General features: G+C 39.7%; 1 protein-coding gene across 2 annotated transcripts in view; it reads left to right on the top strand.

Annotated features, from left to right (window-relative positions):
- The first annotated feature begins 13007 nt into the window (after positions 1-13007).
- The window catches only part of LOC137625309 (lon protease homolog, mitochondrial-like), a 70538-nt gene continuing 60483 nt past the window's right edge, over positions 13008-23062 (top strand). For both annotated transcript variants that reach the window (XM_068356139.1, XM_068356138.1), the window contains exons 1-5: positions 13008-13337; positions 15239-15316; positions 15744-15875; positions 16166-16254; positions 16678-16868. In XM_068356139.1, coding sequence (XP_068212240.1) covers positions 13059-13337; positions 15239-15316; positions 15744-15875; positions 16166-16254; positions 16678-16868 — 769 coding nt within the window. In that variant the 5' untranslated portion in view covers positions 13008-13058. The remainder of the gene's footprint in view (positions 13338-15238; positions 15317-15743; positions 15876-16165; positions 16255-16677; positions 16869-23062) is intronic.

The raw sequence follows: 23062 nt of genomic DNA, 5'->3' as shown, positions 1-23062 counted from the left end.
GTGTGTTTGTATATATATATATATATATATATATATATATATATATATATATATATATATATATATATACATATGTACACTATATTTGACCAACATACTCGTATATATTACATAAGTTAAAAGTCCTATGAGTGGACATCACATCAATGCCATTAATGAATATGATTTATGAATAAGATTATCATTGATGAATAACTTTTTCGTCATAAGTCTGACCTGTCAAAAGGCTGGATTTTCCATAAGGGCCGTTTAAAGTTATACTTTAAAATTCTTATTCGTACTATCTACCGATACTCGTAAATGTTTACAAGTGTCTAGTGTATTGAGATGATGGTAATTTTATCATTGTATCATATGAGATTGTTTTAACATTATGATCGTACTGATGTAGAGTTAACCCTTTTCCCCCAGGCTTTTTGGAAATTTCCAACCCTTAACCCCCAGGGGTTTTTTTTTCCCAGCACATTTTGCAGTGTATTTTTTTTTAATTGCTCTAACAGCCTTGATTTTTGTCATATAGAGGTCAGGTTGGTCTCATTCTCTTGGAAAATGCCTGAATATTCTAAAAAAATTATCAAAAATATGAAAAACAAAATTTTTATAGCATTTTTTTGCAAGGTTAAACATTACCAAATCCTGATTCTGCTTCTTTCATGTATTCAGTTCATTCGTTATCATTTTGTATTCTGATTTCATTATATAATCAGTTGCCATCAATGGCAGAGACAAGGGATAGTAGCATTGCCCTAACAAGCAGGACAATGCCCTAGAAACTGACCAAGGCCCCTCTCCACCCAAGCTAGAATCAAGGAGGGCCAGGCAAAGGCTGCTGATGACTCAGCAGCTAGATCTTAAGTCTCCCCAAAACCTCTCCCCCATTCTTTGCTCACATGGATGGTGAGGTCAACGACAAAATGAACTAACGAGTTTGAGCGGGACTCGAACACCAGTCAGGGACATTACTGCATCGGCCACCACATCCTTTTTCAATCTAGCACCAGTTTGATTCATATATTCTGTTATTATCAACGAAAATATCAAGAGAGATATTTCTTGTAATGAGAATTTGACTAGTTATCTAAAAAAATCAATGCTTGCTAAAATTAACAGCAAAATAGAATGCAGCTACTTTAAAATATGTCCTCAAAATCAAAACCGAGAAGCATTTCATAGACTAACTCTATTGCCTCTGAATATAAGATACTTCAATAAACTTTACGAACCTATTGAACTATATCGAAACTAAACTTGACACCCTTCCTACAGTGACAACAGTCCTCCAGCTCTACAGATGCAGCTTAAGTCTTGCATTGTCTCACTCTGGTCTCACTGAAATCCTTCCGAGATACATACTGTAAATATTGACTCTGGGTCAACCCTGAGTTAATACATACTATATATATTAACTCTGGCTCAACCCTGCGTCAATACATACTGGATATATTGACTCTGGTTCAACCCTGAGTTAATACATACTATATATATTAACTCTGGCTCAACCCTGCGTCAATACATACTGGATATATTGACTCTGGGTCAACCCTGAGTTAATACATACTATATATATTAACTCTGGCTCAACCCTGCGTCAATACATACTGGATATATTGACTCTGGTTCAACCCTGAGTTAATACATACTATATATATTAACTCTGGCTCAACCCTGCGTCAATACATACTGGATATATTGACTCTGGGTCAACCCTGAGTTAATACATACTATATATATTAACTCTGGCTCAACCCTGCGTCAATACATACTGGATATATTGACTCTGGGTCAACCCTGAGTTAATACATACTATATATATTAACTCTGGCTCAACCCTGCGTCAATACATACTGGATATATTGACTCTGGGTCAACCCTGAGTTAATACATACTATATATATTAACTCTGGCTCAACCCTGCGTCAATACATACTGGATATATTGACTCTGGGTCAACCCTGAGTTAATACATACTATATATATTAACTCTGGCTCAACCCTGCGTCAATACATACTGGATATATTGACTCTGGCTCAACCCTGAGTTAATACATACTATATATATTAACTCTGGCTCAACCCTGCGTCAATAAATACTGAATATATTGACTCTGGCTCAACTCAATCAATACATATAGTATATATTGACACTGTGTCAACCCTGAGTCAATACATACTATATATATTGACTCTGGCTCAACCCTGAGTCAATACATACTGAATATACTGACTCTGGCTCAACCTTGAGTTAATACATACTGAATATACTGACTCTGGCTCAACCTTGAGTTAACACATACTGAATATATTGACTCTGGTTCAACCCTATGCCAATATATATTATATATATATATATATAATGACTCTGGCTCAATCCTTACTCAATACATACTGAATATATTGACTCTGGTTCAACCCTGAGTCAATACATACTGAATATATTGACTCTGGCTCAACCTTGAGTTAATATATACTGAATATATTGACTCTGGCTCAACACTGGGTCAATATATACTGTATATATTGACTCTGGCTCAACCCTTAGTCAATACATACTGAATATATTGACACTGTGTCAACCCTGAGTCAATACATACTGTATATATTGACTCTGGCTCAACCCTGAGTCAATACATACTGAATATACTGACTCTGGTTCAACCCTGAGTCAATACATACTGAATATATTGACTCTGGCTCAACCTTGAGTTAATATATACTGAATATATTGACTCTGGCTCAACACTGGGTCAATATATACTGTATATATTGACTCTGGCTCAACCCTTAGTCAATACATACTGAATATATTGACACTGGTTCAACCCTGAGTCAATACATACTGAATATACTGACTCTGACTCAACCCTTAGTCAATACATACTGAATATATTGACTCTGGCTCAACCCTGAGTCAATACATACTGAATATATTGACTCTGGCTCTACCTTGAGTTAATACACACTGAATATATTGACTCTGGTTCAACCCTGAGTCAATACATACTGAATATATTGACTCTGGCTCAACCTTGAGTTAATATATACTGAATATATTGACTCTGGCTCAACACTGAGTCAATATATACTGTATATATTGACTCTGGCTCAACCCTTAGTCAATACATACTGAATATATTAACTCTGACTCAACCCTGAGTCAATACATACGGAATATACTGACTCTGACTCAACCCTTAGTCAATACATACTGAATATATTGACTCTGGTTCAACCCTGAGTCAATACATACTGAATATATTGACTCTGGCTCAACCCTGAGTCAATACATACTGAATATATTGACTCTGGCTCAACCCTGAGTCAATACATACTGAATATATTGACTCTGGCTCAACCCTGAGTCAATACATACTGAATATATTGACTCTGGCTCTACCTTGAGTTAATACACACTGAATATATTGACTCTGGTTCAACCCTGAGTCAATACATACTGAATATATTGACTCTGGCTCAACCTTGAGTTAATATATACTGAATATATTGACTCTGGCTCAACACTGAGTCAATATATACTGTATATATTGACTCTGGCTCAACCCTTAGTCAATACATACTGAATATATTGACTCTGACTCAACCCTGAGTCAATACATACGGAATATACTGACTCTGACTCAACCCTTAGTCAATACATACTGAATATATTGACTCTGGTTCAACCCTGAGTCAATACATACTGAATATATTGACTCTGGCTCAACCCTGAGTCAATACATACTGAATATATTGACTCTGGCTCAACCCTGAGTCAATACATACTGAATATATTGACTCTGGCTCAACCCTGAGTCAATACATACTGAATATATTGACTCTGGCTCTACCTTGAGTTAATACACACTGAATATATTGACTCTGGTTCAACCCTGAGTCAATACATACTGAATATATTGACTCTGGCTCAACCTTGAGTTAATATATACTGAATATATTGACTCTGGCTCAACACTGAGTCAATATATACTGTATGTATTGACTCTGGCTCAACCCTTAGTCAATACATACTGAATATATTGACACTGGTTCAACCCTGAGTCAATACATACTGAATATACTGACTCTGACTCAACCCTTAGTCAATACATACTGAATATATTGACTCTGGCTCTACCTTGAGTTAATACACACTGAATATATTGACTCTGGTTCAACCCTGAGTCAATACATACTGAATATATTGACTCTGGCTCAACCCTGAGTCAATACATACTGAATATATTGACTCTGGCTCAACCCTGAGTCAATACATACTGAATATATTGACTCTGGCTCAACCCTGAGTCAATACATACTGAATATATTGACTCTGGCTCAACCCTGAGTCAATACATACTGAATATATCGACTCTGGTTCAACCCTGAGTCAATACATACTGAATATATTGACTCTGGCTCAACCCTGAGTCAATACATACTGAATATATTGACTCTGGCTCAACCCTGAGTCAATACATACTGAATATATTGACTCTGGCTCAACCCTGAGTCAATACATACTGAATATATTGACTCTGGCTCTACCTTGAGTTAATACACACTGAATATATTGACTCTGGTTCAACCCTGAGTCAATACATACTGAATATATTGACTCTGGCTCTACCTTGAGTTAATATATACTAAATATATTGACTCTGGCTCAACCCTATGTCAATATATAATATATATATATATATTGACTCTGGCTCAATCCTTACTCAATACATACTGAATATATTGACTCTGGCTCAACCTTGAGTTAATATATACTGAATATATTGACTCTGGCTCAACCCTATGTCAATATATATATATATATATATATATATATATATATATATATATATATATATATATATATATATATATATATATATATTGACTCTGGCTCAATCCTTACTCAATACATACTGAATATATTGACTCTGGTTCAACCCTGAGTCAATACATACTGAATATATTGACTCTGGCTCTACCTTAAGTTAACACATACCGAATATATCGACTCTGGCTCAACCTTGAGTTAATATATACTGAATGTATTGACTCTGGCTCAACACTGAATCAATATATACTGAATATATTGACTCTGGCTCAACCTTGAGTTAATATATACTGAATGTATTGACTCTGGCTCAACACTGAGTCAATATATACTGTATATATTGACTCTGGCTCAACCCTTAGTCAATACATACTGAATATATTGACACTGGTTCAACCCTGAGTCAATACATACTGAATATACTGACTCTGACTCAACCCTTAGTCAATACATACTGAATATATTGACTGTGGCTCAACATTGAGTCAAACTAGGAGGATTACCTCCAAGGGTCTAAGTGCCCCGCCCGGAGACAAGATCCGGGCAGTGTGGGTGAGTGGGTTATAAACATGGCTTAGCAGTCTTCCCTTGTGTTAATCCAATGTCCCCTTTTCCCTCTGGGGAAAATCCATGGTCGTGTGACCGTCCAGTTAACTGGGCTACGCCCTTACTGGCTTACATCTACAAAAGTCAATCAGAAGGACAGTCACAGCATACCTTTAGTCTAGGACACAAGTCACACTACCTCGAATAAGGAGACGCCTTGTACAATCTTAATCCTTCCTCGAGATGGTGATAAAGTTGACTATTTTCTCAATGGTGATAAGCCAAGTTATGGCAAATTGTTCTACCATGGATGTTGCAGACTTTCAATGTCAAGGGACTTGCGGCTCGGCCTCTAAAGTCTCATTACATACGGAAAAGAAATGTACGTTACCTGCTGAATCTACCCTTGTAAAAGACGTTGGCTCTCTTTGTGAGGTGAAAGACATTTATACCTTCAGACCTGACTTGATATTGACTTTGGTACGTAATAAACTTGTGAATGATGTGGAAAATCAAAGAAAGGAAGAAGAAAAAGAAGAAGATACTAATTTGTCTGCGAATCCTAAAGTGAACCTAAGTGCGACATTAGATCAAGGGGAAACCTCTTCTTTCGAATATCCCCGTGGAAGTGACGTTTTTAAGGTCAAAGTTGGAATGGGAATGTGGAGAAGGAACGAGGCCGAATTCCAAGTCCGCTTAAAAACTGAAAGCCACAAAACCAAGTCCCAATTTCTACCCTCAAAACAGGAAAACGTTTCGACTAAATCTCAGTGGATAGAATTGATCAGTTTTAAGTCTAAGAAGATGACATCAGTCATCAAATGCGTGAAATTGTGGCCCAGAAACGTGAAAGAAAGTATTATCAAAATATTTATTTGTCCGGTTATTCTAATCTTTGAATTAGTGGCATTTTATATGAAGATAATTTTCATTATTATCGTTGTGAGAGTCATTTCGGTGATTCCTGGAAATAGAGAAATTTTGCAGTTCGTCAGATACTTAATATTTTGAATTATTATTATTATTATTATTATTATTATTATTATTATTATTATTATTATTATTATTATTATTATTAATTGCTAAGCTACAACCCTAGTTGAAAAAGCAGGATGTTACAATCCCAGGGGCTCCAGCAATGAAAATAGCCCTGTGAGGAAAGGGAAAAAGGAAAAATAAAGTATTTAAAGAACAGTAACATTAAAAATCAATATTTCCTATATAAACTGTAAAAACTTTAACGAAACAAGAGGAAGAGAAATAAGATAGAATAGTGCGCCCGAGTGTACCCTCAAGCAAGAGAACTCTAACCCAAGACAGGAGGAGACCATGGTACAGAGGCTATGGCACTATTGGGTGTTTTCTGTTTCTTATTCAGTGATTAATTCAATTTTTATAAACTTAATCTACTTACTGTGATATTCATTAATTATTTTATCAATTAATTTAATGATAATCTGTACTGGATAACTTTTAATCGTGATTTTTAATTCATTGTGATTCAGGTTTTGTCCAAATTGGTTTTATAGATAAGTCATCATACATTTGTTTTTTAAATATGTTCAATATATTAATCAGTATGTTTTTACAATACTTATTTTTTTATGCTTTACTTTGTGACTATTTATTAATTATTCATTCCTTCGCTGATTCTGAAATTGTTTTTACTGTTATTTTAATAATTAAATTTAGTAACTTTAATAAGTTGATATTATTTCCTTTACTGCAACGAAGTTATATTATTATTATTATTATTATTATTATTGTTATTCTTATTATTATTATTATTATTATTATTATTATTATTATTATCATCATCATCATCATCATTATTATTATTATTATTATTATTATTATTATTATTATTACTACTACTACTACTACTAGCTAGACTACAACCCTAGTTGGAAAAGCAGGATGCTTTAAGCTAATTATTATTATTATTATTATTATTATTATTATTATTATTATTATTATTATTATTATTATTATTATTATTATTACTAGCTAGGTTAAAACCCTAGATGGAAAAACAGAATGCTATAAGCTTATTATTATTATTATTATTATTATTATTATTAGCTAGGCTACAACCCTAGTTGGAAAAACAAGATGCTATATATATATATATATACATATATATATATATATATATATATATATATATATATATATATATATATATATATATATATATATATATGCATATATATATATATACATACATATATATATATATATATATATATATATATATATATATATATATATATATATACAACTCTTATCAACGAAGCTGTTTAGACATCTCTCTCTCTCTCTCTCTCTCTCTCTCTCTCTCTCTCTCTCTCTCTCTCTCTCTCTCTCTCTCTCTCTCTCTCTCTCTCTCTATCGAACCTATGACTCTTTGGTTAAGCAAACGAATGAAAACCAGATAAGAATAGTCTATATCTAAAAGTAAATAATCGACATCCTCAGTTTATCATAATTGGAGAAGCTGCAAACTAAGATCAGACTAATACTGATTATAATGTAGATTATGAGCGTGGGACAGTCTCTGACGACTTCATGTATATTCATTAAGCTTTGTCTTTGCGTTTCTTTTTCTGGATTTAAAGAAAAGTCGTCATCATCGTCTCCTCCTACGCCTATTGACGCAAAGGGCCTCGGTTAGATTTCACCAGCCGTCCCTATCTTGAGCTTTTAAATCATTCAATACTTAGCCATTCATCATCTCCTACTTCATGCTTCATAGTCCTAAGCCATGTATGTTTGGGTCTTTCAGCTCTTCTAGTGCCTTGTGAGGCCCAGTTGAAACTTTGGTGAACTAATCTCTCTTGGGGGGTGCGAAGAGCATGCCCAAACCATCTCCATCTACCCCTCAACATGATCTCATCCACACACGGCACTCGAGTAATTTCTGTTATAGTTTCATTTCTTGTCCTGGCCTGGTATTTCACTCCAAATATTCTTCTGAGGGCTTTGTTCTCAAATCTAGAAAAATCTGTTGGATATTGTTTCATTGTCATACCACGACTCAAGTCTATACAGTAACACCAATGTCACTGAAGTGATATATAGCCTAAATTTTATATGTAATTTCTGGCGATTGGATTTCCAAATTTTACTTAACCTAGCCAGTGTCTGATTTGCTTTTTTGCAATCTTTCACCAAACTCCAATTTTAAAGATCTTGTATTAGAGATCATAGTTCCTAAATATCTAAATGATTCCACCTCGTTAATCATTTCTCTTTCCAATGATATTTTCATTGCATATTCCGCTCTCATCATCTCTGTCTTTCTTCTATTTATCTTGAGCCCAATATCGTGGGATATTTTATGCATTCTGGTAAGCAAGCTTTGAAAGTCCCCGGGGTATTTTGCTAATAAGGACAACGTCATCAGCATACTGTAGGTCCGCTAATTTCCTGTTACCAATCCAGTCAAATCCTTCTTCACTATCCCCAACTGTTCTACGCATAGCAAAGCCCACGAGGATGATAAACAACATAGGTGACAACACATTCCCTTGGAGTACTCCACTATTCACTGAAATTCATTTGATAGGATTCCACTAACATTAACTTTGCAATTGCTTTGGTCATGTACAGACTCAAATTTACATAGTTAAGAAGAACTTCATAATGACGCAGCACTCTCCACAAAATTGGTCGGTTCACAAAGAAATAAAAGGGTTGATAATTTTTTTGGAATATAGATGGTGTTTTTTTTCGGATTTTATCAGAATGGATTAGACTGAGTTGGTGTGTCTTTAGTTGATGTAACTCATATGTATAATTATAGTGCATAACTATTATTATTATTATTATTATTATCATTATTATTATTATTATTATTATTATTATTAGCTAATCTACAACCATAGTTGGAAAAGCAGGATGCTATAAGCCCAAGGGCTCCAACAAGCAAAAATACACCAGTGAGGAAAAGAAATAGGAAATAAATAAACTGTTATTTAGCTTATCAACAACTAAAGGGGTTGAAAAAAACAAATTGAACAAGAAACACAACAACAACAACAACTTGCTGCTATCGGATCAAATTAACAACGTGGTCGGTTATTTACTCATCTATAGGCCTACTCCCAAATAATCTCATTTCTATCTGACTCAGCCTAGGTTAATATACTCAACCGTATCTATATCAGATGATTTATATCTAGAAGGGACATGTGTAGCGTATAAACAAACCCGTGAGGACCAAGAATGCAGTCTGGTAGGAGATTTTGCCACGAGAGGATCTCAGTCCCTGTTTTGTCCATTTCCCCGGAAAGATGAAGTTCGCAGTGTTGGCGAACTTGGCGTCTCTTATGACGTCTGTGGTGTGTAGGCCTATGCTGGTAGATTCTACATATTTTTCACCTGAATCTGCAAAATCTGGACCATCTACTTTTCAGAAAGCAGTAGAGACAGAGAGGCCGCCAAATGAGATAGAAAATAGGAGTGCAGAGAGAGACGCTACAGGAATTATCGTGGCAAATATGGAAGATACTGGGAGCTTTAGATTTGGAGGTAGTGCAGAGGAACTTCTTGTAAAACGTGGTGTCAATGCAACGATAATCATTGAAGAAAACAGTAGCTCTGGAACAGTGAATACCATCAGCAGCACTAACATTATTGCCAATGAAACTATGAAAATGAACTGTAATAGCTCTGAAGCAGAGAAAACCGACATCTGTAACCCTGTAACCGGCCAGTTTAACTCCGCGACTTCTGGAGCTCTCAGCATGAACAAGAATAGCGTGGGTCCAGTGTCTCTTGCAACCGTCATTGTAATGATTGTTATCGTTGCTATTATGTACCTTGTATTGTTTACCGCTATTGGCATGTGTATCTTTTCCTGGCTTTGCCCGAATTGTCAGTGTAGTTCTTGTAAAAAGTAAACGAGTTTCAAACACCAACAATATATTGTTTATAAATTCTTAGATTTTAAATAATTTTTAGTGATGTTTGAAAGCTTATTTTCATATTCCTTTTCTATAAAGGATACCATACTAGTTTTGTAAAGTAGAATTTATCGTGATTAATAAAGTAAATTATTGATATATATATATCTTATTTATTTCTGATCCATAAAATTGTAGGCCTATAAAGCATTTATCTTTATACGTTGATAACGAGTGATTTTAATTAAAGATAGGCTGCCTGAAATTTGTCAAATTCATCTAATATATTTACAAACAAATAATTGGAATTTATGAAATGTATTTGATGGTTTACAAAACATCTATTTCCATTCAAAATATAATGGAATATAGATTTTTACTGGTTTCATTTTCTAAAATAGGCCTATCATTATATTTATCCAAGAAAGTTATTTTAGCTTTTGTTCAATTTGCTTTGTAGGCTATATCGGAAATTCAGTTTCTATGACCTGGTATTGTGTATGTGTATAAAGCGGTTAATGTTATGTAAACTTTTTCATAGAGTTTAGTATGACTGTAGAAAACAACTCTCTCTCTCTCTCTCTCTCTCTCTCTCTCTCTCTCTCTCTCTCTCTCTCTCTCTCTCTCTCTCTCTCTCTCTCTCTCTCTCTCTCTATATATATATATATATATATATATATATATATATATATATATATATATATATATTATATATATATATATAGATATAGATATATATATATATATATATATATATAGCCTATATATATATATATATATATATATATATATATATATATATATATATACTGTATATATATATATATATATATATATATATATATATATATATATATATATATATATATATGTGTGTGTGTGTGTGTGTGAGTGTAATTTCTGAAATACTTTATTATTATCATGATCTAAAACCATTCATGTATTTCCTTTAGAATTTACCTACTACTTACCAAAAGTGGCTCCTCGATATCCAGATCTCAACATTAATAATGTTTCTTTAACAATGTATGGCTTAAAATTTCAGGTGTGATTCTCGACAGCAAATTTACTTTTGAGAAACACATTAGGTCTGTGTCTTCTTCAATTGCACACACAAAAAAAAAAGCTTATTGAGAAAGTCTTTTAAGATTTTTGGTGATCAATCTATTGAATTTCGAGTTTTGTTCTCCTGTTTGGTCTTCAGCTGCTAATTCTCCTTTTAATTTGTCGGACAGGAACTTATAGTTTATTGAATTTCTTATTCCTGATCTAGATATTAATCTTTAGCACCGTCGTTATGCATGTTGCATAAGATTTGTCCTAATTCTGATCATCCTTTACATTCAGATTTTCCCGGACAGTTCAATCCTGTTCGTAATACTAGGCATGCAGTTAATCCTAATAGTCAGGCCTTCATCATGAGGCTCAATATTACACAGTATTCTAGAAGTTTTATTCCAGCTGTGACCAAGTTGTGGAATGATCTTCCTAATAGGGTAGTTGAATCAGTAGAACTTCAAAAGTTCAAAGTTGGAGCAAATGTTTTTATGTTGACCAGGCTGACATGAGTCTTTTTATTGTTAATATATGACATTTCTATTTTTGACGTTGTTAATAGTTTATAGAGGACATATCTGTTTTGACGCTGTTACTGTTTTAGAATGATGTATTGTTAATATATTCTCATCATTTATTTATTTCCTTATTTCCTTTCCTCACTGGGCTATTTTTCCCTGTTGGAGCCCTTGGGCTTATAGCATCTTGCTTTTCCAACTAGAGTTGTAGCTTGGCTAGTAATAATAATAATAATAATAATAATAATAATAATAATAATAATAATAATAATAGCACAATCGTTATGCAGGTTGCATAAGATTTTTCATAATTCTGATCATCCTTTATATTGAAATCTTTCCGGAGAGTTCCATTCTGTTCGTAATACCAGGCATGCAGTTAATTCTAATAGTCAGGCCTTCATCATGAGGCTTAATAGTACACAATATTAGGCTCAGTACTACACAGTATTATAGAAGTTTCATTCCAGCTGTGACCAAGTTGAGGAACTATCTTCCTTATCGAGGAGTTTAATCGGTAGAACTTTGAAAGTTAAAACTTGCAGCAAATGTTTTTATGTTAAACAGGGAGACATATGAAATATCTGTTTTGATGTTGTTACGGTTTTTAAAATATTCTATTATTTGTTAATTATTTCCCACATCGTTTATTTATTTTCTTGTTTCCTTTCCTCGTTGGGCTACTTTTCCCCATTGGATCCCCTGGGCTTATAGTATCTTGCTTTTCCAACTAGGGTTGTAGCTTAGGTAATAATAATAATAATAATGATGATAATAATTAGACGAACTTCCTTCCGGAAAGTTCAAACTAACGTTAAAGCTATAGGAAAATTAGTTATGTGCTTCAAAAAGCATTACGTAAAGCAAGCATGACTTTGTTATGTGACAACATGGGTACACATTGGAATAAAGACAACCGCTAGTTACTTAGGCTTGTTTGTTCTTACAAAATGGTTAAAATTATAAATAAGATTATTCAGTCTACTTTTTCTTCGTTATATATATTTATTTCATTATATTTTTAGATAATTCATAATTTTTATATTACTAAGTGTTACTTATAAAATCTTAGATATACAGTACTGTATCATTTTAATTAAAATGTTTATACGAAACGCTACCATTTTCAAAACTTGTTTACGTTGAAGAGTGGACGTCGTCTGCGGTACGGCGAGCAGCCGAGCACAGTAAAGCATCACAACAACAATGTCTAGCTCCGTCTTAAACGTATCTCGATATTGGCTAAATGTTGGCCGCCAATCGAGATTAAGGACCCTGTCTACCACCAGAGCACAATTATCTATCGTCCACAGTAATTTGGCAGGTGGAGAACGCCATGGGGCCGTCGAAAACAGAATATCGAGGGGTTGCGAGCATCCCAGAGTCATCCCCGCCCTGTCAAATTCTTCCAGAAACTTCCCTTCGATTTCATTTTCACGTAATTTCCTTAGTCGGGAACCGGAGAGTTACCGATATTTGAGTCAGGTATGTTTTTTTCACCCTATTTTGTGCGAAAATATAGACAGGATATCCAAAGTTGTGAAATAGTCATGGTATGTACTTACGCATGGTAAGCCCTAGGTTAGGGTGTTCTCAGGGATGAGGGGTAGCCTTTGCAACGGTGCCTCTAATTATCCAGATTGAGAATTTCATTATTAATTTATTCATGGTTCAGATGAAATAAGCTTATTTACAATGATAACAATAATTTTAGAAGCTTTGCCCTATCTGTAATGTTAGTGCCCTCAAACATAATGATTTTAGTTTATCTTTCTCTTAGCAACCTTTGTAGTTAATTAGGACAGAACGGGTGTAAAATTTTAAAGTTATGGCTACAAAACACATTTTAAAAGGGAAACAAACACAAGAACACCACCTAATTTAAGATTACCCACCTAACATATCGTAGGAGCCATATAGGCTACTTCTCTACCAGGAGGCTACCCCCCCTCCTTTGGACTGCCGTATTCTTACCTCATCCCTAAAACAAGTCTCAATCCTGTGCTTGCTTCTGAACCTGCTTCATTCCTGATAAGGTAACACCAAATCAATATTTTGTAAATCGTAAAGCTATTTTCATATTGTAATTCAGACGAAATTAAAATCAAGTTGACAAGTAATAATTAAGTTTACACCTGTCCTAACGAACTACTGTACATTCACCCTGCCCCAAAACATCCTCTGTCCGCTGAATTGTGGCCCACCTTATTCAACAGATGAAGGATTAGGGAATATTTACCTCCGCCAACAAAGTTGGAAGGAGGTTATGTTTTTGCCTCTGTGTGTCTGTGTATGTTTGTGAACAGCTTCCTGGCCACAATTTTAAATGTAGAGTAATGTAACTTGCAGGAATTAACTGCTATGTAAGAAACTGGAAGTGATTAAATATTGGAAGGTCAAGGTCATGGTCAAACAAAATGTCCAATTCACATAATCAGCCAGAAGTTTGGACATCATTGTCACAGAGACTTCAACCTTGGTTCATATTTGAATGTATGAAAATCCACGCTAATTAATACATGTTTAAGGTCAAGGTCTAGTAAAAGGACAAGAAATTAGCTGCCGCGGCATAGGTCTGAGCTCTACTGAGGGCTCTCTCTAGTTATATCATGATATAGTTTGGATAAAAGGATATTAAGTGAAACTTGACAAATTCACATAAAAATAGGCCTATTGTATGATATATTAGGCTCACCATCAACTCAATAGTTTGAGATAGATTATATGTAGATATAGGAATCTTGCACATCCCATTTTGTTCAGTAAGATGTTTTGATCCGTACCAGCCACCAAGATTAGGAGGTTCTTCTTCAATTCTTCTCAATGGACAGTGGTGATTGTGGACCCCTAGCAAACCTTGGTAGTTGGCTATATGTTGTCTGGTTATGTATCTAATGAACAAATTGAAATCAAGGAAAAGTGTTTTGCATAAGTTCAAACTGATAAGAAATTATTGCTTATTGTCCACAATATTTTCAGCTAGGTTCATCAAAGGCCCATGTAGATTTGATACATCAGTGCATAATATCATCAAGCTCAAATCTTTATCTGTCATATTGTTAAAAAAACAAAAATTATTACTGCACTTGTAGAAATAAACATTTAGAAAAGCCTAACTTGTGGATAAATTTGTGTTCTTATTATTTAAAGGTAGGGTTCACATGCTAACCAAATATGTCAGTGACTGCATGTTTTTGTGTATGCATTATCATCTTTATTATTATCAATTGATGATATATAGTGATTTAAAAGGTTTTCTGCCTTCTGGGCGATATGTTTGTCCTCCCAAAAAAGATCATATGTGTATTACTTGTATCTCCTTGCGTAATGTCCATAACTTATGTCTATAAAGTAATGTAACTTATCCTATTTGCTGTACTTGACAGGTGACAGTGCGGACGTACTGTTCGCAGCATGGAAGTGGCGAGGACGCCACTGGAGGGGGCCACAGCAATGGACCAAAGGTAATAGGGCAGTAGTCTTCTGCATTCATTCATATGCATAAAACTAGTTCCTTACCTTGACCAGAATATAATTGTCCCATTTTAACCAAAACCTTAAGCTTCATTCTCTCTTGTTAAGCCTAGTTAGGGTATATTGTCGAGGAAGTTTATGCTTAAGTTCTTGATGCAAACAAAAAAGGAAAAGTTAAAGTACAGAAGATTTTCTTTTATAGGTTGATGATTTATAATGGATTTTTTATATTGTTTTATAGCAGCTTTGATAAAAAGTCTAATGTTGACTTTATACGAAATTATATTGTACGTAATTTTAAGTTGTAAGAAAAATTAGAAGTTAAAGTGCATAAGATTATCTTTTATAGGTTGATGATTTACAGTATAATAGATTTTTTATATTTTTTTAAAGCCTTACTGGTGTACCTTTTAACAGAATGATGGCGACGATGGCCCCATGATGATGAACCTTCCGGCCACAATGAGCGTGCCGGAGGTGTGGCCCAACGTACCTGTTATTGCTATAAGTAGGAACCCTGTATTTCCACGTTTCATCAAAATAATTGAGGTTGGTTAAGTATTTAGTTTTTGGTGTTTCTTGATTGCTTGTTTTGAGGATCTTGCCTTTGTGTGAAAGTAGGAAAAAGGTTGAGATTGGAATTAAAAGTAAAGGAGGTAAATACAGTAATAAAAAATCAGTGGAATAATTTGATTTTTATGGGAAGGGAAAATATAAATGCTGTACTGAATTGGATACAAAAACAATCTGAATTGCCAAATATTTTTCGTTGCAGTTATCATTATTCCTACAACTCGCACTGTTTATCATTCTGACAAGTTTAAATTTCAACTCTACAGGTATCGGACAAAGAATTAATCGACCTCATAAGAAGAAAAGTCCGCTTGAATCAGCCATACGCTGGGGTATTCATGAAGAAGAATGAAAGGTAAGTGTTTGGAGGTTTACATCACTACTCAGAGTGGACTAGAATCTTGGTTCTCCGTATGCAAATATAGTAAGTATTTGCTTCTGCTTTAACCGCTGAAAGCAAAACCATAATCTCACTTTAGAAAGCTAGGAAAGTTATAGCAGGATCTAAGCATGGAGTCATAAGTAGTCTTTGATTGAAGAGATTCTGTACCACATCTTAAGCTTGAAGTTTGATATGGCACAGAAAGTGTTTATATTGCCTTTAAAGATTTTAGAGTTTCTTTGCCAAGTAAGATTCTGTTTATATTGGCTTTGCATAGTTTTGAATCCGTAGAGTTTTCCAAAAAGTATGTATAATTTGGTAAAAGATAAGATCATTTCCGAATATCGGTTGTATACTTATGTTGATTTCAAATCCTTTCGTTGTGACCTTTTGCAGCGATGAGAGAGAGGTTGTCGACTCTATGGCCGAGCTGCATTCCATAGGAGCATTTGTCCAAATACATGAACTGCAAGACATGGGGGACAAGTTGCGTATGATTGTCATGGCGCACCGACGCATAGCCCTGATAGATGTTTTAAATGATGAGCCGTTAGAGGAGGAACGAATCTTGGCAGAGAAGGGACACAGTTAGTGGAAATCTCTTACGTATTAAATTTCAGACTTTGGAAGCCTGGTTATACATTTAGAAGTAAAGTTAACCCTTTTACCCCCAAAGGACGTACTGGTACGTTTCACAAAAGCCATCCCTTTACCCCCATGGACGTACCCGTACGTCCTTGCAAAAAAATGCTATAAAAATTATTTTTTTCATATCTTTGATAATTTTTTGAAAAAATTCAGGCATTTTCCAAGAGAATGAGACCAACCTGACCTCTCTACGACAAAAATTAAGGCTGTTAGAGCAATTTAAAAAATATATACTGCAAAATGTGCTGGAAAAAAAATAACCCCTTGGGGGTTAAGGGTTGGAAATTTCCAAATAGCCTGGGGGTTAAAGGGTTAAGTTTCAAACTTTAGAAGCCTGGTTATACATTTAGAAGTAAAGTTAAATATTTTAGAAGTAAGGTTAAACTTTTAGAAGTTAAGATAACCTTTTTAGATACATTCCTACATTTTAGAAGTACTGTTAGACTTCATTATCTTAGGATGGAGAGACTTCAATTCTTGCCAAGAGGGTTACATGTAGGAAACCCTAAGTGTAGTCATAAACTTTTAGAATAACATAAGCTGAAATAAGTGCAATGTACAATAGCTCACACATCCAGTAATTGTGGTGGCCAATGCGGAAACATCCCTGATTGGGGACCGCCAGACTGGGGTTTAAATCCCCCGCAAACTAGTTATTTTTTTTTTTGGTCGCTGCAACCTCACCATCCTTGTGAGCTAAAGATGGTGGGGGGAGCCCATAGGTCTATCTGCTGAATCATATGCAGCCATTGCCTGGTCCTCTTTGGTCCTAACTTGGGTGGAGAGGGGGCTTGGGTGCTGATCATATGTATATATGGTCAGTCTCTAGGGCAGTGTTCTGCTTGATAAGGCAATGTCCCTTGCCTCTGTCATTCATGAGTGGCCTTTAAACTACTGATGAAGTTATGTTTAAGGTTATTGTTGAAAAGTGAGACACTTTTAGGAGTATCGGAAGTATTTTAAATACAGTACAGTAATTGATTTTCAATTTGCGTGAGAGTACTGTATTTGTTCCCACGCATGCACGAACCTTTCGTTTTAGATTAGGGAATGCCATATGTGAATCTGGAAGGGCCATTGGAATTGTTAACAAGGTAATGAACGCGGACAAGTATCCCTGGTCATTTACTCTTCTCTCAAAGACTCTTTACTTTTGTCTTTGGCTGTGCTGTTAGTATCCTGTCACTCTCCTCTGTGATATCTCACAGGAATCAACTATACAGGAGAGGGGATTCACAGTTCCCTTGTCCCCTCCCTTTTAGTCGCCTCTTACGGCACAGAGAGACACGTTGGCGCTATTCTAATTGTTGTTTGTTCCGTAACTGGAATACAAACCACGCTATTTAAAGTGGGTAATTTCCTTTGGCGTAGCTGAAAGGACGAGCCATAAAAATTTAACGAGGGATTACTAACCCACCGCTAGTTAGCGGGGGTAGGGAGGGTAGTTAGCTACCCTCCCCCCTCACACACCTGTGTTGTAAGCTCACTTTGCTTACGGCTCGGGTGCTAGACGGACGTGTCCGCTGTCACCCTCGTCTACACGACAGCCATTAATCATTGTTTTTGCTTTCTCTCTTCTAGAGTGTTGTGAAGTTGGCCTCTACAATGCGAAAGTGCCCTAGGTTACCTGACCGCCCTTGTGGGACCTTCATGTCTTCTATCGAAACGGATCCACACACCTTATGCCCCTATTGTAGGGGTCAGCGGTGTGAAAGTGATAACGTATGTATGGAATGTAGGGAGTGGCCTGCCTCCCAGTGGGAGCGAGTTTCTCGGCGCCGGAAGAAGTCCAAACGGGATATTTCTCCTTAAAAGGTTTCTTTGAAGAAGGAAAATCCTAAGGACTCTTCTTCCGTAGCCCAAACCTCCTCCGAAGCTCCCACTCGGTCAGCTTCTCGCGAGAGTCCGTCGAGTGGTAGCGTAGGCCGTACTGTTGTTGACTGATCTCGGGGTTTGGGAGAGGGAGTTACCTCCCATAGTGAGGCAGCTCCTCCTCCTCCCCCAGGGGAGGATTTAATTATTTCTCCTGATGTGAATAATGATGATCTTTTGCAGCTTTGGGCTTCCTTGGGGCTTCAGGGTTCGCCCTCCAAGGAAGCCCTGTTTGACATGATCAGGTTGGGAGCAGCTGTCAAACAGTCACCGGCAGCAGCAGAGGTTGACCCTTGTCTATTGTCGAAGCTGTTGTGGCAGACGCTTCCAATGAGAGTGTTCAAACCCCTGCTCCTGTTGTAGCTGAAGGCTTAGCTCCCCCCTCCGAACATCCTTCGAGGGAGGAACGTAGTCCAACGGTCTCTCCTGCGGGTGATTCCCCCCCCCTCCCCCCCCCCCCCCCCGGGGGAGTTCACTGACAGAGACTTCTCTTCGGAGGACTGCCGATGGTTTGCCTGCTGCTCCCAGAGGACGTATCCGACGTAAGGCTCACCTTCCTCTTCGTCGCCGAGGTCTTTCTTCTCCTCACAAGGGTGTTAGGAGGCGCCTCTTCGGATCTTCATCCTCGCAGTCCCCCGCAGAGGAACCTCGTCCTTCAGCTACCGTTCCTGCTACTTCCTTGGACCTGGACCTCTCCGCAGATCGTTCGCGATCTCCTACGCCTGCCAGACCTGCTGACATGCCTTCACCTTTCCTGGCTGCTGACGCGCTGTGGGCGCCCACCCATCCCGTTTTCAAACGGGCACCGGTCCCTTCGGGGCAAAAGGGGCTTTCACACATTGTGTGTAAGTCCCGTAAGCGCCAGGTTTCCCGTGCGCCAACGTTCGCTTGCGCGCAAGCGCCCGCCAGTTACTGTCTCATCTCGCCAGTGCTCTCCTGCACGCCCATGATCTCCTGTTCGTCCTGCAGTTCCAGAGACTACGCGCCCACGATCTCCTGCTCGCCAACGGACCTTTGCGCACCCTTGGCCTGATGCATGCCATGGACGCCCTCGGTCTCCTGCTCGTCAGCGATCTCCTGTGCGCCAGCGCTCCCCTGCTCGCCGGCGCTCTCCTGCTCGTCAGCGCTCTCCTGCTGGCCAGCGCTCTCCTGCTTGCCCTCGATCTTCGGATTAGGGCTCCAAAGAGAAGTCTTCTTCCTCTCCTGCTCACCAGCGCTCTCCTCCACGATCGCCTGCTCGCCATCCCTCGCTTACGCGCCATCGCGCGCCCACTGCCAGAACTTCTGTTCCTGATGAGCGCCCTCCTGTGCGCCCGCACGCTAGGGATATTCCCCCCTGCACGCACGCGCCCTACGGTTTCGCCCTTACGGGCCCTTCAAAATCCTGTGGCTGCACTCCATCCGAGGTCTTTGGAACACGCGCCAACGCGCCCCGTTACCTACGCGTCCTGTCACCTGCGCGCCCACGAGCTCCTTCTCCTGTGCGCCATCGTTCGCCAACGTGCCCCCTCGCCTACGCGCCCCCTCGCCTACACGCCATCGCTCGCCTGCGCACCATCGCTCGCCCTCGCTTGCCCGCACGCTCCCTGGCCATCGCCCACGCGCGCCCGCACGCGAGCAGTCTCCCCCCGAGCTAGGCAATGGCTTAACGCACGACCGCGTTCCCACACAGGATTCTGCAGTACGACGCACAGTCAGGTCATCTTCATCGCCGGCGCTCTCCTGCTCGTCAGCGCTCTCCTGCTGGCCAGCGCTCTCCTGCTCGCCCTCGATCTTCGGATTAGGGCTCCAAAGAGAAGTCTTCTTCCTCTCCTGCTCGCCAGCGCTCTCCTCCACGATCGCCTGCTCGCCATCCCTCGCTTACGCGCCATCGCCCGCAGTCTCCATCGCGCGCCCACTGCCAGAACTTCTGTTCCTGATGAGCGCCCTCCTGTGCGCCCGCACGCTAGGGATATTCCCCCCTGCACGCACGCGCCCTACGGTTTCGCCCTTACGGGCCCTTCAAAATCCTGTGGCTGCACTCCATCCGAGGTCTCCGGAACACGCGCCAACGCGCCCCGTTACCTACGCGTCCTGTCACCTGCGCGCCCACGAGCTCCTTCTCCTTTGCGCCATCGTTCGCCAACGTGCCCCCTCGCCTACACGCCATCGCTCGCCTGCGCCCCATTGCTCGCCCTCGCTTGCCCGCACGCTCCCTGGCCATCGCCCACGCGCGCCCGCACGCGAGCAGTCTCCCCCCGAGCTAGGCAATGGCTTATCGCACGACCGCGTTCCCACACAGGATCCTGCAGTACGATGAGCAGTCAGGTCATCTTCATCCCCCCCCCCGTAAGCGCAGAAAAGGTCCAGGAACTTTTCTTCTACAGCTTCTTCCTTTCAGGCAGACCCTGTTGTAGTTTCCACTCCTAGGGGTCTTACGATCCCCTTCCCTCCAGAGGGTGTCTCTGACAGTGCTGCTGTCAGTCGGCTGCCCTGGTTTGGGCCCTTGATCAGAGCGGTTGCGCAGGCTTTCAAGCCCGCTTTCTCTGAACTAGGCCTCAAATCAGCGGCTATCTTGGCCCCCCTGAAGAGGAAGAGAGAAGTGGACGACGTGGTTACTTCCCCAAGGGTGAAACTGGTTCCTCGGAAGCCGTCGAGGAAGGCTCCCTCCCCTCCCCAGACTTTCTCTCCATCCCCCGTGGACGAGGGTTTTCCGTCCTCAGGGGATTCTCGTGAGGTGAGGCGTTCTCCCATCGCACCAATGGGAGAAACCCCACCCCGCGCCGAGAAGTCTCCTTGGGTGGAGGCGGAGAAGAGACCCCACCATCTTTGTTGGAATCCTGCATCCCTCCCAGGAGGGAGTCGAAGGACTCCAAGATGGTTCCGAAATCTTCGAGGATCAGACCAGAACCAGCTAAGCCCGCGGAGAACATACACGAGTCCCCCCAAGAAGAGCCTTTGGGGACTGGAGACCTTGCTGCTAGTCCATCAGGAGGAGAGCCGCAGGAGTCGGAGCATGCCTTTTGGCAAGTTTTGACTCTGATGAGGAACCTTAACGGATTTTCGGATCTGGAGATTCCTCCTCGAGAGGGCAAGGACTCGGTTCTGGACCGAGTCTTTGGTACCCAAAAGCCCCCTAAAACCAGCGTGGCTTTGCCCTGGTCGCAGGGGGTCAAGAGTGCCAGAGATAAGGTCGAGAGCCAGCTCTCCGAGCTAGCCTCTTCCAGCCGTTCCAGCGCCGGAAACAAACTCCTCCCACCTCTTTGTGTCCACCAGAGGAGGTACTTCAAAATCGTCGAGGAGTCCTGTTTAGATCTTCCCCTCCACCACTCGGTAGAAGAGCTCTCCAGGGGAGTCCCTCTCAAGAGAGACTCCAACCGGCCAGTGTCGTTCTCGGCTTCGGAGATTCTCTGCCAGGAGAAGGTAGCGAAGTGTGCCATGCAGGCCAATTCGTGGCTGGATATCTGGCTAGGATCTCTTGGCATCCTGATACGATCCGAAGACTTGTCTAAGGAGAGTACCAGGAAGGCCTTGGAGACCTTCCTTCTTTCAGGCACTCGTACCATCGAGTTTCTGGCCCACCAAGTCTCGAACTTGTGGGCTAACACTATCCTGAAACGCCGTGATACGGTGTCTGAAAGATTCAACTCGAAGGTCCCCAACACCGAGGTCAGTAAGCTCAGACATTCCCCCCTTTTGGGGAGTAGTCTGTTTGAGCCGAAAGATGTAGAGCAGGCGGCTGAGAGGTGGAGGAAGTCCAACCAGGACTCCCTCCTCCAGAGGACTTTAACATCAAAGCCCTATAAGCCTCCAGCACCTCAACAACCTTGCCCTGCAAAGACGACAAAGCCGGCAGTAGCAGCAAAGGCAGCGGTGTCCAAACAGCCCTTTCCCGTCAAGGACAGGAAAGGCAGAAAGTCCTCCAGGGTAGGCAAAAATCCTAGGGCGAGTGGCCGAGGCCGCAAACGCTAGGATTGGCAGTCCCCCCCGCATCTCCACCAGTGGGGGGATGCCTCCAAAGTTGCGCGAACAGGTGGCAGCAACTCGGGGCCGATTCCTTGACGATCTCAGTGATCAGCCAAGGATATCGCGTCCCGTTCATAACATCTCTTCCTCCCCTGACAGCGAATCCAGTGTCGTTGAGCTCTCTTGCCATGGGATCGGCAAGAGGGCAAGCCCTTTGGGCCGAAGTTGAGACCATGTTGAAGAAGGACGCTCTCCAAGAGGTCGTCGACGGGTCCCCAGGCTTCTACAGTCGACTCTTTCTTGTAAAGAAGGCGCC

The sequence above is a fragment of the Palaemon carinicauda genome, chromosome 32 (genome assembly GCF_036898095.1).
Source record: "Palaemon carinicauda isolate YSFRI2023 chromosome 32, ASM3689809v2, whole genome shotgun sequence".
NCBI lineage: Eukaryota > Metazoa > Arthropoda > Malacostraca > Decapoda > Palaemonidae > Palaemon > Palaemon carinicauda.
Note: the sequence above shows the minus strand (reverse complement) of the source record. Positions and strands in the feature narration are given on the sequence as shown.